Source organism: Dioscorea cayenensis, chromosome 19 (genome assembly GCF_009730915.1).
Source record: "Dioscorea cayenensis subsp. rotundata cultivar TDr96_F1 chromosome 19, TDr96_F1_v2_PseudoChromosome.rev07_lg8_w22 25.fasta, whole genome shotgun sequence".
NCBI lineage: Eukaryota > Viridiplantae > Streptophyta > Magnoliopsida > Dioscoreales > Dioscoreaceae > Dioscorea > Dioscorea cayenensis.
This window is the reverse complement of record NC_052489.1, coordinates 22,446,630-22,461,608: the sequence shown is the minus strand read 5'-3', so window position 1 is coordinate 22,461,608 and position 14,979 is coordinate 22,446,630. Positions and strand designations below refer to the sequence as shown.

General features: G+C 37.5%; 3 protein-coding genes across 5 annotated transcripts; 1 reads left to right on the top strand and 2 right to left on the bottom strand.

Moving 5' to 3' along the window:
• The first annotated feature begins 952 nt into the window (after positions 1 to 952).
• LOC120283900 (PH, RCC1 and FYVE domains-containing protein 1) lies at positions 953 to 6,094 on the top strand. 2 transcript variants are annotated; one of them, XM_039290698.1, is made up of 9 exons: positions 953 to 1,089; positions 1,362 to 1,448; positions 1,764 to 1,853; positions 1,939 to 2,025; positions 2,117 to 2,311; positions 2,441 to 4,510; positions 4,667 to 4,813; positions 5,143 to 5,543; positions 5,639 to 6,094. In XM_039290698.1, the coding sequence occupies exons 1-9, from the start codon at positions 1,015 to 1,017 to the stop codon at positions 5,757 to 5,759; spliced, it is 3,273 nt and encodes a 1,090-aa protein (XP_039146632.1). In that variant the 5' UTR covers positions 953 to 1,014; the 3' UTR covers positions 5,760 to 6,094. The 2 variants fall into 2 exon arrangements, with proteins under 2 accessions (XP_039146632.1, XP_039146633.1); XM_039290699.1 differs by lacking the exons at positions 953 to 1,089; positions 1,362 to 1,448; positions 1,764 to 1,853 and having other exon boundaries at positions 2,449 to 4,510; positions 5,639 to 6,093.
• A 98-nt stretch (positions 6,095 to 6,192) lies between these two features.
• Positions 6,193 to 8,594, bottom strand: LOC120283902 (protein REVEILLE 2-like). Of its 2 annotated transcripts, none has more exons than XM_039290702.1 (5): positions 8,286 to 8,594; positions 8,035 to 8,194; positions 7,486 to 7,560; positions 7,005 to 7,304; positions 6,193 to 6,911 (listed from the first exon to the last, which is right to left on the bottom strand). In XM_039290702.1, exons 2-5 carry the CDS (start codon positions 8,059 to 8,061, stop codon positions 6,387 to 6,389), a joined length of 927 nt encoding a protein of 308 aa, XP_039146636.1. In that variant the 5' UTR covers positions 8,062 to 8,194; positions 8,286 to 8,594; the 3' UTR covers positions 6,193 to 6,386. The 2 variants fall into 2 exon arrangements, with proteins under 2 accessions (XP_039146636.1, XP_039146635.1); XM_039290701.1 differs by having other exon boundaries at positions 6,194 to 6,911; positions 7,486 to 7,547.
• A 1,783-nt stretch (positions 8,595 to 10,377) lies between these two features.
• On the bottom strand, positions 10,378 to 13,295 carry LOC120283901 (pentatricopeptide repeat-containing protein CRP1, chloroplastic-like). Its single transcript, XM_039290700.1, has 2 exons — positions 11,181 to 13,295; positions 10,378 to 10,403 (listed from the first exon to the last, which is right to left on the bottom strand). The coding sequence occupies exon 1, from the start codon at positions 12,837 to 12,839 to the stop codon at positions 11,433 to 11,435; it is 1,407 nt and encodes a 468-aa protein (XP_039146634.1). The 5' UTR covers positions 12,840 to 13,295; the 3' UTR covers positions 10,378 to 10,403; positions 11,181 to 11,432.
• Between the last annotated feature and the right edge of the window lie 1,684 nt (positions 13,296 to 14,979).

Here is a 14,979-nt window from a genome sequence, read left to right as displayed (position 1 = left end):
ATAAAAAAATCATAAAGTTTGGCACAACCAAGACTTATTCCTATAACTAATCTTTAAATCTTTAATCAAGAATCCAAATCTAAAAAACCAAAAAGAAAATCTCTAACACTCATAATAAACCTCACACCAACCCAATCATCTCAACAACAAGACCAAACTTTAACAAAAGAGGAAACAAGAACAAACAACAGCAAAACCATGAACATCAAGATGAACAAAATCAAAAGAAAAGCTAAAAAAAAAAAAAGAAAGAAAATTTAGACAAACATGTCCCTCTTCAAAGCAGAGAAAGAGAAAGAGAAAGAGAAAGAGAAAGAGAGAGAGGATTATGACAAACCTGAGAAACGACATCATTAATCCAAGGGCCTGATCTCAAGAGAGCTAACAAAAGCAGACAACCACTGCATTACTGAAGCACACGTGCTCCACTCTCTTTCTTTATACTATATACTTTTTCTTATATACACTTCATTGTTTATAGTTTTTATAGTTTATACACATACACACATCATCAGTATCAGTATGACAGTATCAGTATCAGTATATCACCTTCTAAACTCTTAGTCTTTCTCTCTCTCTCTCTCTCTCTCTTTCCACTGTGTCTTTGTCTTTGTGTTTGTGTTTGCACGAGAAACAAGAAGAGGTGTGTACAGAGAGAAGGAGGAGGAGGAGGAGTTGTGAACTGAAGTCTAGAGAGAGAGAGAGAGAGAGAGAGAGAGAGAGGAGGAGGAGAGTACGAAAACAATAAAGGAAAAGGGAGGAGCAGGACTGGAAACAGAAAGGAAAAGAAGAGGAGAGGGGGGCCTAAGGCACACCTCTACTTTGGGAAACAAAACGGGAGAAATAAAGAAAGGAAATCTCTATTGATTGAATTCCATTCTTTGTTCCTCTGTCTCTCCATAGTTTTTCTTTCTTTCCTTCTCTGCATTCCTTGTCTGCTTTTTGCTACTTTCCTTCTTTTCTTCTTCTTCTTCTTCTTCTTCTGCTCCTTGTGTTGTTGTTGTTTTTGTTTGAATGAGAGCACATGAAAGAGAAGAAATGGCTGAGAGATGTGTGAGGACTGCTCCTTCTGATAGAGGTGTTGAAAAGGTGTGTTTTTTGTATTTTAATTTTTTTAATTTTTAATTTTTTTAATTTTTGTGTTACTACTCTGTTTTTCATATAAGATTTTTGGGTGTTCAGAGAACAGAGGTTTTTTTTTCATGTTGATGTTAAAATGAGATCTAATGGGCTTAGATTTTCAAAATGGTGAACAAATAGTATCCTTTCAGTGTGCTAGCATTGTTAAACCTTGGTAAGTAATGGAAATCAGAGATGGTGTGTCTGTGCCCACTGATTTTTTTTTTTTATATCTTGAAAAGGCTCTTGTTGCTCTGAAGAAAGGTGCTCATCTTCTGAAATGTGGGAGGAGAGGCAAGCCCAAGTTCTGTCCTTTCAGACTTTCTTCGGTATGCATACTAAATTTTTTTATGCCAAAAAGTAAATGTAAACCAAATGTTGATATTTTCCCCTTTTTTGTGTGGCTTTTGGCTGTTAATCTTTCTTCCTTCCTTCCTTTTGTTTTTTGGTGAATTTTCATTTGAGATAAAAGGTTTACACATGCCTTATGGACAGAACACAAACATTCTTGTGGAAAAAATGTAAAAAAAAAATTTAAAACAGTTCCATTGCAATTTGTGATGTCAAAAAAGGTGTTTAATGATGTTGGTGGTAGTTACATGTTACTTGAAGCAGGCTGGTTAATTGGTCATTCTTGTTTTCAGGATGAGAAACTTCTAATTTGGTACTCAGGAGAAAAGGAAAAACACTTGAAGTTGAGTGCTGTCTCCAAGACTGTATTTGGCCAAAAAACTGTATGTGCAACTTGAATTAGTGAATATTGATTTGATTGTCATTTGGTTTTTATGTTTTCATCAGATGAATTGCTTAATTCTGCAGATAAATTTTCTAAGGCAGCCTCAACCAGGAAAGGAATCTCAATCCTTTTCATTAATATACCTAAATGGCCAACAATCACTTGACCTGGTAATTTTCAATTAATAATCGAACATCTATTTTATGCACTTTTATTTACTGTTATATTAATTTACTTCAATCTTGTTATCCTCTTACTTAGATTTGCAAAGATAAGGAACAAGCTGAAACTTGGTTTCTAGGCTTAACAGCATTGGTGTCTTGTTTTCATCACCCTAGACCTTTGATGAGTCTAAGAAATGCAAGAGATGCACAGAGTTGCATTAATAGCCCAATGGGCTATTCCCGGAGGAAGAACAATCTTGGACTCTTGCAAGATCCACCGAAGCTCTCAAAGGTGTAGAAGAAATTTTTTGCAATTATTTTTTTCAGTAAATCCTGGAAGAATTATTATCATGGACTTTCACCATGTTTTAGTACTGATTTACATTCTCTGCAATAATCTTTTGGTAATTTTCCTTTGAAGGTGCGCAGTCTCTATGGGAGTCCTCCTCGGTCGATACTAGAAAGATACATTTCTGATAGAGTATTGGATTCTCCTGATATCTTTCATTCTTCACGACAAAAATCTTTATCGGATATGCAATTGATTGTGGAAAAAATGGTGCCTCAATCACCTCTTTTGGTCTCAACCAATTTTAAGGATCACAGAGATTTTAGTATTGTCAGAAAACAGAGAATGTCGAGTTCTAGAATACAGGTAATTGATAGTGAATCTAATGCGGCAGAAGACACTGATGTATTGAAAGATGTTTTCATGTGGGGTGAAGGAGTAGGAGGAATTCTGGGTGGTGGATTAAATGGCTTTGAAACCAATGACTCAAATTGTGATTCTGTATTGCCGAAATTAATGGAATCAACCAGAATGCTTGATGTGATGAACATTTCTTGTGGACAAAAACATGCTGCATTGGTTACCAGACAAGGTGAAGTCTTCTGCTGGGGTGAAGAGAATGGTGGGAGATTAGGCCACAAGATCAACATGGGTGTTCCTTCTCCTAAAGTTGTTGAATCACTAAGCAATGTCAATGTGAATTCAATTGCATGTGGAGCTCGACACACTTGTGCATTGACAAATTCAGGTGAAGTTTATGTTTGGGGAGACATCGGTCATGGCATTGGCCTTTCAGGTGAAGGATGCTCAAGAAGCCGGTGGTTACCTCAAAGAATGGCCGGTTTATTGGATGGTATACATGTATCAAAGGTTTCGTGTGGAGAATGGCACACAGCTATTGTTTCTTCGTCCGGGCAGTTATTCACATATGGAGACGGAACATTTGGAGTTCTTGGGCATGGGAATCTACAGAGTTTTCTTGAACCGAAAGAAGTCCAGTCATTGAAAGGATTGCGTGTTAAGGCTGTCGCTTGTGGACCCTGGCATACTGCTGCTATTGTAGAAGTCATGGCTAGTCATTACAAGAGTAATGCTCTCGGTGGCAAGCTATTCACTTGGGGAGATGGCGATAAAGGGAAATTAGGACATGGTGATATGGAGAGAAAGCTTCTTCCAACATGCGTGGCTTCGCTTGTGGATTGTGATTTTCTTCAAGTATCCTGTGGAAGAACGTTAACTGTTGCACTCACTGTTACTGGCATTGTTTTTACTATGGGAAGTGCAATGAATGGACAGTTAGGTAATCCTCAGGTTGAAGATAGATCCATTGCAACTGTTGGAGGTCTTCTAAAAGCTGAATTTGTCAAGGAAATCTCCGCTGGTTCATTTCACGTTGCGGCATTGACAACAAAAGGAAAAGTTTACACTTGGGGTAAAGGTGCAAATGGAAGACTTGGGCTAGGTGATGTTAATGACAGAAATTCTCCGGCTTTGGTGGAAGCATTGGAAGATCGGTATGTGCGGAGTATAGCGTGCGGGTCCAGTTTCACTGCTGCGATATGCTCTCACAAATCGATGTCTAGTAAAGACCAATCCATCTGCAGTGGATGCAAAATGGATTTTGGATTCACTAGAAAGAAACATAATTGCTACAACTGTGGATTTGCTTTCTGCCATGCTTGTAGCAGTAAGAAAGCTATGAACGCATCTTTAGCTCCGAATAAGAGCAAATCCTGCCGTGTTTGTGATCCATGCTTTGTTCAGCTGACAAAAGTACCATATCTTAAATCAAGAACTGAACTTGCAAGCCCAAGATTACCATTTTTATCGAGAAAGGGATTGTCTGAATCAAAGGTAATCAGGCAAGAAACACTATTCTCAGGGCCAAATAGATCGAAAACCAAATCAAATGAAGAAGAAGCAATGAGAACACAAGGCAGCAACAAGCATGATCAAGGTCCAGTTGCACTGTTCATTAGTAGTACTGAAAGATGGGGGCAGGTCCCATGCCCTCCACAATTCAATGAACACAATGGCATCATACCATTTTCTGATAAAGAGATATCTGACATTTCTCATGTTCATGCATGGGGAAGCCCGCTTTCGGTGGAATCTTTTCCTCCAAATGCTACTTCCTTGAAACAAGATTTGAACGTTTTAGATAAGATGCTCACCGAAGAAATTAAGCGACTGAATGCTGAGGTAATCCATAAACAATTCCCGTATACACTATAGCTATAACTTCTTGATACTTTTGATGCTCTTTCATTGTCTTAATGAATTCAGCCATCATTGTGCCATCAAACATTATCCAATATATGTTTTAAAACTAATAGATACCTGATGCTTCTTTGCTAGGCAACGGTGCTTGAACAACAATGCCAATATAGAAGTCAGAAGCTTCAACATTATAAGCGCAGAATTGAGGAGACATGGTTGCTATCAAAAGATGAAGCTGCAAAGTGCAAAGCAGCAAAAGATGTTATCAAAGTCCTCACACATCAGGTTGGTCCTAATTGCTTATCTAATTCATATTTTACATAGAAGGATTATCGCTTTTGTTGTGCTTGTCTGTTTTGTTATCAACATGAATGCTATTGGTATACTTTCACCTTCAACCATTCTTTCTAGCCTTTAATTCTATAAGAAGGCATTATGCCGTAAAAATATTTTAAGGAAGTTTCCATCTAGTCATCATATTTCATTTTGTAGTGATTCTTTAACAAGTCTCTTTATTAAAGTGGATCAACAACATTCACTGAGTTAAAAAATTTTCCAATACAGAGAATACAGAGGAAACCCATTAACATTTACCCTTGTTTTAATTTGTTCAGATGAATGTGCTATCAGAAAAGGCTTCGACAGCACAACCAACAAACAACATAAGATCTGAACCTGATGAAAACATTCACCCAACAGAACTCTCAGAAACAGGCAATTCCAAGACGATTCTCGTTGGTTCTCATTTGTCACATGATGCTAGGATTATGGAAGGAAGGCAAATGGAAGGTTCAGTTCGACCATCATCTAATGGTTTAACAGGAGCCGGCAGTGTGGTAAAGTCTCAGCATGAAACAAGATCAACTGATGGTACATTAGTAACCAAGGCTGATAGAAGAACGAATGAAATCAATGGATCTAAAGAAGAATGGGTTGAACAAGATGAGATTGGTGTTTACATTACATTCATTGCATTGCCAAGTGGTCAGAGAGGTCTGAAACGCGTCCGATTTAGGTAATCCACAGTTAATTCTCTTATGATGTACATTTTTGTGTAAAAATTGTGATTAACATGTCATCTAACATGATATTTTCTGATTCTTTGCACAGCCGGAAGCATTTTAGTGAGAAGCAAGCAGAACGATGGTGGAAGGAGAATGAGACTAGAATATACACAAAGTACAATGTTGAGCAGATTTTGACCTCAGGAAGAAACAGGACAGTGCGTTAGTTTCATTTCATCATCCACCATTACAGGATGTCGATAATGGAGTGTTCCTGCAGATTACATACACAACAGAAAACCAAATCACCAAGCAATTCATTGGGAGTCTGCCGAGAATTTACAGTGTGAAGCCAAAACCCAATTTCCTTCCAAACATTTTATCAGATTGCAGTGTGAAGCTGAAATCATATCGTCTTTCTGGTTGGTTTCGACTTTCAAGATGACATTGGCCCTCTTCAGGTGTATACAAGAGGTTCAATACTTATCACACTTATATACTTGTGAAGAATGCAATAAATTCAGTGTATATTTTTAGCTTTTTGAATATAAGAAAACTATGGCTTCTTTCTTGAAAATGTCTTCTTTTTTTTTTTCTGAAGAACAGCTTCATTTTGAACTTGCATAGTTTCTGAAGTCTCAATTGAAAATTAGAAAACACAAAGATTGTCAAATTCGTTGATTATACATGAAAGATGGTCCATCCACACAATTTGTACAAATGTGGAATGGTTGGCCATGAAAACAAAAAACATCAGTCTCTCTAAACTGCTTCTCTGGAACAACACATACAAAACCTCTAATCAATTGAGAAACAATCCTGGAGGAGCCTTGAACCTTTACTCCATTCATTAGCTAGCTTTTATATGGTACAAACCCCGTGGTTGTTGCATCAATTCCATGTGTTGCTGCTTCCTCTTTGTCATGTGTTTCCATTTCAGTGTCAGAGGAGGTGTTAGAACCAGTGTTAGAACACTCTTCTTGTCCTGCCTGTTCACAAGAAATAATGTTTTGGTGATGGCTGAAAGGAAATGGGAAGTTCAAAGGATACATGAACCACGGCATGGGAATTTTAGTATTTCCATGAGGCAAACTATATAACATTGATGGAAAGCTAGCTGGCCAATAGCTCCATTCAATTTTCATTTGATCACCATGACAGTCTCCATGGTCCAAAGCTTCAGATGGAACACTAATTTGATTCTGCAAATCCTTGCTTGCACTTTGGTGTTTGGTTTTGTCTCCGAAATTAGAAGATGTTGTGCCATGTGATTCTGTGACCAGAACTGTCCTTCCAAACAGCCTAAGACTCACAACTTGTGTCTCGACGGATGAACATTCTTTTGAGGTTGCTGCATGATCAGGACTCACATCCAATTCCTAGACATGTTCAATAATGAATCAAACAATAATGTAAAAGCAGTAGCAGACTAATGCAATCCAAGCAAGTTTGAATGCTTAGATGTGGATTACCACAGGGCACTTTTGTGCATCCAAACCAGTTGTGTCCTGGTCTCCATCTTCTTGTTCATGGGCTGATGAAACCTGCATCCCAATGGTATCAGACAAGACTGATGTCGGTGATTGATTATCTGGTCCACAGGCCAATGAGATTGGAGATGATGAAGTCTGCAATGGCTCCAGGATAGTTCTTTCTTGTATACTATGGGACTTCCGAGGGTATGGATGCATGGGTTTCTTTTTTGGACGAGGAGGAGGGATGTCAATGAGCTTCAGACTGCCATCGCCACCACTGGCTGACTCCTTCACCACCTACAACCATTGTAAGCAAACAAGAGTCACAGAAGGAGCCTAAAAACAAATGTCCATAGAGAAGATACCATTAGAAAATGGCACTCTTAGATTAATATATTTAATGGTGTACTCTATGCATTAAGTATGAACATGAATGAAGATTTTTATGATACAAGAAATAATTTTTAAGGCAGTAAACCTTGGAGAAGAACTTCTGCGCATGGCTTCGAATTTGGACTGCAGTTTTAGTCCTTATGTGCTCTGCAAGAAAATCCTATCACAAGTTATGTTAAGCAAGGAAAAGACTACTTATTTTTACATCTCACAAATATCAATCAAGCTATGTTCATTTTCATCCCTATCAAAATTTTCAACTAGACACAACAAGAAAGGCTCAAATATTTCTATAAATCAAGCCAGAGAAGGTGAACACTAGATTGAGATTTGTTTTCAAAAGGACAAACAAAAAAGATTAATTCTACACTGGATTTTCATAATCAGAGGGAAAAACTTCAAGCTATCAAGTTAAGCCAAAGAAGAGAGAATTTAAACAAATGCATCAAGTAATTGGGGCAAAGTAATTGGCCCAAAATATTCTACACCCAAACATTTTGCTTTTCTCTCGACGGGAACAGGATTAACCACAATAAATTAAAACAAGACAAGACAAGACAAACTAGACTATGTAAACAGGTTTATGATAAGAAAGACAAGACAACAGAGAAGATGCAGTCAGTTGATGGAACACCTTGGATACGGCGCCAAGCACGGCCATGCAGGCTCAGGGCCTCAAGGAACCTCTGATGCTCTTCAGTAGTCCACCTCTCTCTTGGCCTAGTAATAGTATAAGGCTTCCTCTCCCTCAAGTCTAGAATGGATGAGCTTCCCTCTTCACCAGACATCTTGTCCTTGAAAGTACAAAAAGCAATTCATGATAAATCATAACTTACAGTGACAATATGGACCAAAAACAGAGTGTCAAAAGATAGGATGTGTCACCTCAATATCCATGGCCATTGAAAGATGATTTTAGCTTGAAGAACCTCACACAAAAAAAAAGCTAAGGAGTCCTTGAAGAAGAGTTCACCTCTCTTCTCTAAGGATCACAAGAAAGACTAAAAGATGAAGAGAGAGAGAGAGAGGTCTTTGACAGAAGAGAAACAATGGGAGCCACGTAGGAAGGGTGTTATTTTAATACATTGAAATGGAGAGAAGTCCAGAAACAGGTCAGTTCTTGTGGCTGGAGTTTCACAAGGTCCTATACACGTGGCAGGCCCGGCCATCAGCAGCAACTAGGACGTAAACGAGTCGGATCACACACCTGAGACCCTGCCCGAAAGCCAATGAGAGAGTTTTCAAATATATATTAGGATGAACAATAAAAGTGTTATTAGACAAAACATTGATGGCAATCTTTTCAAGAAATCAATCAAACGATTCAAATCTGAATGCAGTAATTACATTTGTCTTGTTATTTACAAAAGTTTTTTTTTGAATTATTTATTTATTTTTCTATATCTGGGGGACAAAAAGAGCTGAAAATATCTAGAGCCTCTAAAATTGAGAACCAAGCTCAACCATAGGATGTGGATTAAAAGTGTCAACCATAGGATGTGGATTAAAAGTGCTGCACTTTTCGCCACGTCAGCATCACTCCGCCGCCACACCAATAGACTAATGCCTCGTGTTCTGCTTCTAAATTGATGTCTAAACAGAATAATTGAAATATAAAAAAAATGTAAAAATGATAATATTTAAGTAAAAAATAAGAGCCACATGTTTATGGTTCTCGTTCTTTCTTTGTCTCCCATCCATTAATGGCTCCCTCAACGACACCATTAATGGACACAATAATAAAGTTCAAGTGAGGAAATTCACCTAATTTTTTTTTTTACAAGTAAACGATAAATAGCTTCATTTAAAAGTAGTTAGAAATATAGACTGATGTGGGTTAATAATTTTATAAATTTATGATTTCACTTTGAGTGAGTTTTAAAGTTCAATTTCAGATCATCTCCAAAATAAATAACTCGGTGCTAATTGGTTAAAAAGACATTTGTATTCTTATAATATTATCCAAATATTCATAGAAACATTTTAGTTATAAAAAATAATTTATTTGTTTTCCCTCCTTGAAGGGCACATCAAAACAGGCCCTACATGTTGGCAAATCTAGTGTCACCACCTAAAGAGAAAACCTCATATAAATACTTAGCCACTATTTAGATGACATGTGTCACAGACAGGAGAGCCTCATCCAAAAGAAGATTGTGGGCAAAGAAGATGAGAGTCCAAATACAATACCTAAGGAGGAGAAATCTATTTTCATTCATTTTGTATGGTGGTAGACCAGACAGCATGTGTAGTTTCGGTGCCAGCCTATTTGGTCTGGAATTGATTCTCAGCCATTAGTTTCAGGCTTGAGACTAATGCACCTTTCTGATGCTTGTCCTTGAAGAGGATAAGACCTCACAGATTTCAATATCCGAAAAGTAGTAAGAGACAAACAAGTTTGCCTAATAGAGCTCCCCACCTTTTGGCTAAAGATCAAGTTTTGTAGCAAGATACAGAAGTGTGTGAAACTAAAATGATTAGAGCAGGAGCAACTTGATTTAGCACTCTTACTTGCATATGCGGCTTGATCTCTCATGCAAAATTGTCATTGCTTCAAGTACAAAATACTTCCAGCTATGATCCACCATCTTCATATAGTGTACAAATATCATGGCCACTGTGAGAAGGCAAATAAGTAGGACCTCTGTTACCAAAATCATCTCCATACTGCATCAAAACATGTACATCTATTAGCAGAGTTTCAACACAAAAAGAATTTAATAGTTCAACAATGAATTTGAGTCAATTTTTTTATTACCAAATCATGTTTGCAGAAGTTATCTGTTGGATAACAATGATCATAACAGATATCAGAAACAGAGAAGAAAATGTCCTGGAACGATTCTAGATGAAAGCCTCCACTTCACATTCCCTATGCTCCATACAATGCTGAAAATTCTCAGAAAAATTGCTTTTCGTCGCCTGTTTTCCTGACAGAAATGATTTGCGCTATCTTCTTGTGATTGAGGATTCAGACATTTGAAGGGAATCCTCCATAGGACGCTATTTTTTTAATAAAATTAAGAATTAAAGTGGGATTTTGAGGGTTATAACATGCAAAATGACAGCATTAAATCATGCAAGTACTTGTCTCAGCGAATATCTCTAAACAAAATGCTTTCTTGAAACATATCTAAACGCTAAACAAATCAGTAAATTTAGATTTCAATCCTTATTCAGCTCTCCCCAAGAATCAAAACTGTCCACTGAGAATTTTAACACAAGCTCAACTTTCTATTTGTTATTCATTTATATAATGCAGGAGAATTTTAACAATAATTAGAACTATTTCAGATGGTTACATAATGTAGAAATGAAGATTGAAAACCATGTGCGAAAATCAGAGTGGTTTCTTATAAAGTACCTGCAAAAGTATATCATATGATAGGTTTTTCAGAACTATATTCAAAAGACTAACTAAATTCAATCAAAATCAGATGCTTCTGGAGTAAGTTTTTCATATAAGTATTGTATTATTGTCACTCAATGAACTTGTCAGAAATATAACCACCTGCGAAGTTCATTTTTTTGTTAGCTTTGATATATCAAAGGGAGCATCTTTTCATAGTCCCTGGAGAGATAATTCTCTGATAAACCAATGGATAACTACTTCTACTCATTTGCATACACATCATGAATGTTTGATGTACATATTATCCAATGAAAAATTGCACATTGGTTACATTATGACTAACTTGCACAATTTCTGTCAGTGTATTGATATAATATTTTGATCAAAAAAATATAACAAAATTAGCTAGATTAGAGATGGTTCTCTACCAGAGAAAAATGGCACGCAGTGTGATCCTCCATAAATTGGATAGCAATCAACAGGACCAAGCAAGCCGTTGATGTTTCTCTCTGTCACATTGCTTCAACAGCTATGTTCAGTTTCATACCACAATTTCGTCCTTCTTTCAACATCTACAGTTTGGTTCATGCAGGCCAACTCAGGTAAATCTCGAACAACCTAATGATGGTTACTGAATGATATCTTCATAATTCACAACAAAGTACAGCAGAAAGGTATCCTCATCCAATATGTACACTTGGATTAAACTTCGAATACAAGGGTTTCAGTTGTAAAGCCAAATCACCCCTGGTCATACTATGTAGGTCCTTCATAACCTTAATATAGATAGAAAAATTGGGTTTCAGTCCCTTCTCCATCATCTCATGAAGTACCCTTGCTGCTTCTACAACCTTCCCAGACATGCGAAAAAGACTAGCAAGTAAACTGTAATTCATGTTGCTCGAGCATTGATCTCTCACACTCATATCTACAACATAATTATATGCATCCTCAACTCGTTCAGACAAGAAGTAACCCTTAATGAATGCCGCATGCATAGCGTATCTTGGCTTAATCCCTTCCACCAACATCCGGTTAAGGAACTCCATTGCTACATCCATCCTGTTGTCCTTGCACGCATGAAAAGCAATCACTTCAAAAGTCAATGGATTTGGACAGTAACCGAACTCTTCCATCCTCTGAAGCAATTCACAACCCTCAACAAATCTCTTGTTTTTGAAGAGGCTCCCGAGCAAGTAGTTATAGGAACTAGTACTAGGCTCACAACCAAACCTTCTCATTTCATCAAACATATTGTGAACATCTTGGAAACTACCATATCTACATTTTGCTGCAATAAGCAAATTGTAGTAAGATGTACATTTAGATGTTTCCTCCATCACAAACATCGCAAGATCAAAAGATCTCGACAAGCAAAACAATTTAATCAACGAGTAAATCCCAGAACCTCGACAAGACCTTCCCACTCTATTTAGAATTTCAATAACTCTTCCCGTAGATTCCTTGACATCAAAATCGCCTCTTTCTTGGAGAAAAGCGAAGGCTTTTTCGGTCAAGCAATGCCCATTTGAAGAAAGCTCATTCAGCAAGACATCCATAGTACCATAATCACCCAAACGACCGAGATTATCCACAATTTGGTTATACATTGCCGCGCTGGGCTTGAAATCAGGGTGAGATTTGAAGACCCAAATGAAGAAACGCAATACAGGGATGCGACGAGCACTGGAAATACGAAGAATCTCGGAGACAAGAGCATCGGAGAGCCTCAAACGCATACCATTTAGCTTGGATTCAGCGTCGGCAACGTCTCTTCCAATCAATTCAACGATTTCACTCACTTCTTCCCGATCAATGCCCGCACTAATGGATTGCCGACCAGGTGTTCGACGGAATTTCTGAGAGAAACTTGAGAGAAATCGGGAGCAATATTTGGGGGGGTTTCGAGATCTGATCATTACACAGAGAGAGCTAGAACTAGGGTTTTGGGAGCAAGATGGTGGAGATGGAGATTGGAGGTGAAACGAGCGCTCCCATCTCCAATGGTTGGAAGAGCAAGGTAGAACTTGGGTTAGAGTTTTGCAAGCAACGAGACATTTCCGCGCCGCAAGCAACCTCGAATCCATGGAGCGCGGGAAACAAATCTAAGTTTCTGGATCTTAGCCTCATATCATTGTGCTCGATGGTGTCGTATATTTATAAGGCATGTTTAGGTTGGCTCTTTTAAAGTCCAAAAGTGTTTTTTTATAAGTTAATCACTTCTGTATTTTAAAAACCATGTTTGTGTTGGCTTTTGGACAAAAGCTCTGCTCAACTGTAACAGTCGGTGTTTTTTTAGTGTGTAAAATAGGTTTGTAACTGTAGCAATAGTAGTTTTACTGTTGAAGAGCATGCTTGTAATTAATGGGTTAGGTAAGTGTCATGTTTACTACATGACAATTAGGAATGTATCTTGTAAGCTATAGTTAAGTTTGGTATGTGTCTTGTCACAAATAGTTGGGTCTTGGAGCCTATATAAGGCCCCTTAGTTTGTAAAGGGAAAAACACATCCTTGGGACTTACACACAAGACACCCACATATCCTTAAGGTCTCATCCCTTCCCTTGTATCCACCATCTAAGTCTATGGAATAAATAAAGAGTCCCTTTTGTGAATACATCTTTTGTCTCTTGTCTCTCTTGCTTCTAGTTCTCATGCTCTCTTCTCTCTAACTCTTCTTAGCTTCCGCCCTAACCGTTACTTCACCCGGATGACCCCCGAGTAAGTTGAACGGCATCCCCAACGTCCTCATCTCAGTCCCCTAGGAGGAGCAGGCGCCCCGTAGGATCTATTTTTGAGAAAAGCACTTTTCAAAAGCTATTTTGTGGGTTATGAAATTACTATATTAACCCTGTTCTTTTCTAAAATTTCCCCATCTCTAGACCTAACATCAGCCGATTCCTCTCACTTCTTCCCTGCCTCGACGCCATCCTCTTATCTCCTCTTCGTGCCTTCCCTGGATCTTCCCCTTCCTCCGGCAACAACACTGGTGTGGTTGGTGACTCTTGCAAGCACTTGAAGGACTTGTCTAAATGCTGCCATGCTCTCAGGTTCCATCTCTCTTCACTTCATCTGAGGCTCATGTCCAAAACTGAGATTGGCATCAAAGTCTCTGAACTAAAGAAGAAGATTTCATTCTTAGCCAATGAAGCAGTGGATTCATGTCTCTCTTTCATCTTTCAGTCTTTGTTTTCTTGTTTTCTTTAGTTTGTTGTTGTTGTTGTTGTTGTTGTTCAGTGCAAAGGAAGAACAAGATAAATAAGCAAAATCAAAGCAAGTCACTCACTGCACACTGTTCACAGGATTTTGAAAAGGCTAAAATTGAAAAGAAATCAGATTTTTAAAACATTGAAGAAGTCCCTTGGTGGAAATTTTGGTCCAAGAAGCATATAGTTTCAAAGGTTAATTGCATGTTGTTATTCAAACTTTATTTTTTAGTGTTTGAAGTTTGAACAACTTATTACTATGACTAATATTTAGCTCCTTATGATTATTAAATGAAGTATATACCATTGACTTCCGCTGTGATTATGAATTAAAAATTTCCAGAAAGGAAAGCCCTTTCTGGATGAGGTGGACAATGTGCAGATAGTCTCTCTTGTCAATAATAGGTAGATGAAAATGTTTGGATCTTTAATCGGGTACTTTTACATATATGGTGAGGTGGTCATACCGTGTTTTCCTGTATTTTTATGAACTTGATGCATTTCTCTAATTTTTCATTCATTTCATGATTCATGTTTTAAAATCAATAGTATTAAACTTCTCTAATATCTTATTTCCTGTACTTTATGTGCTGTAAACATCTTAGAGTTTACAACTGATTTAAGATGTCATATAGACCCTGCTCAACCATAACACATGGACTAGTGGAAGTATGCTATATTTCATTCAAGCATAAGCAATGGCTGTTTATGAAATATGCATGCTTACATAAGTTTGGTATGATCGATCTAGTTTTGCTTTTTTTAGGGGATTTGATTTTTCGAACTTAGTCCCGCAAACGTAGGTACAGTATGTTGACTATGTTCATTCTTCGTGGATGTGTACTCTTGGTACTTAATAATTGATAAATTAATAATAATCCACAACTCATAACCTAACTGACAATATATATAGGATTCAATGTTGATCATGAATATATAAAGTTCATTATTAAGTATAAGTTTTTTCTATGGTTGAGAGAATAGTGGTTACTGTTTAAGTGATAATATCATTAATAAAAGC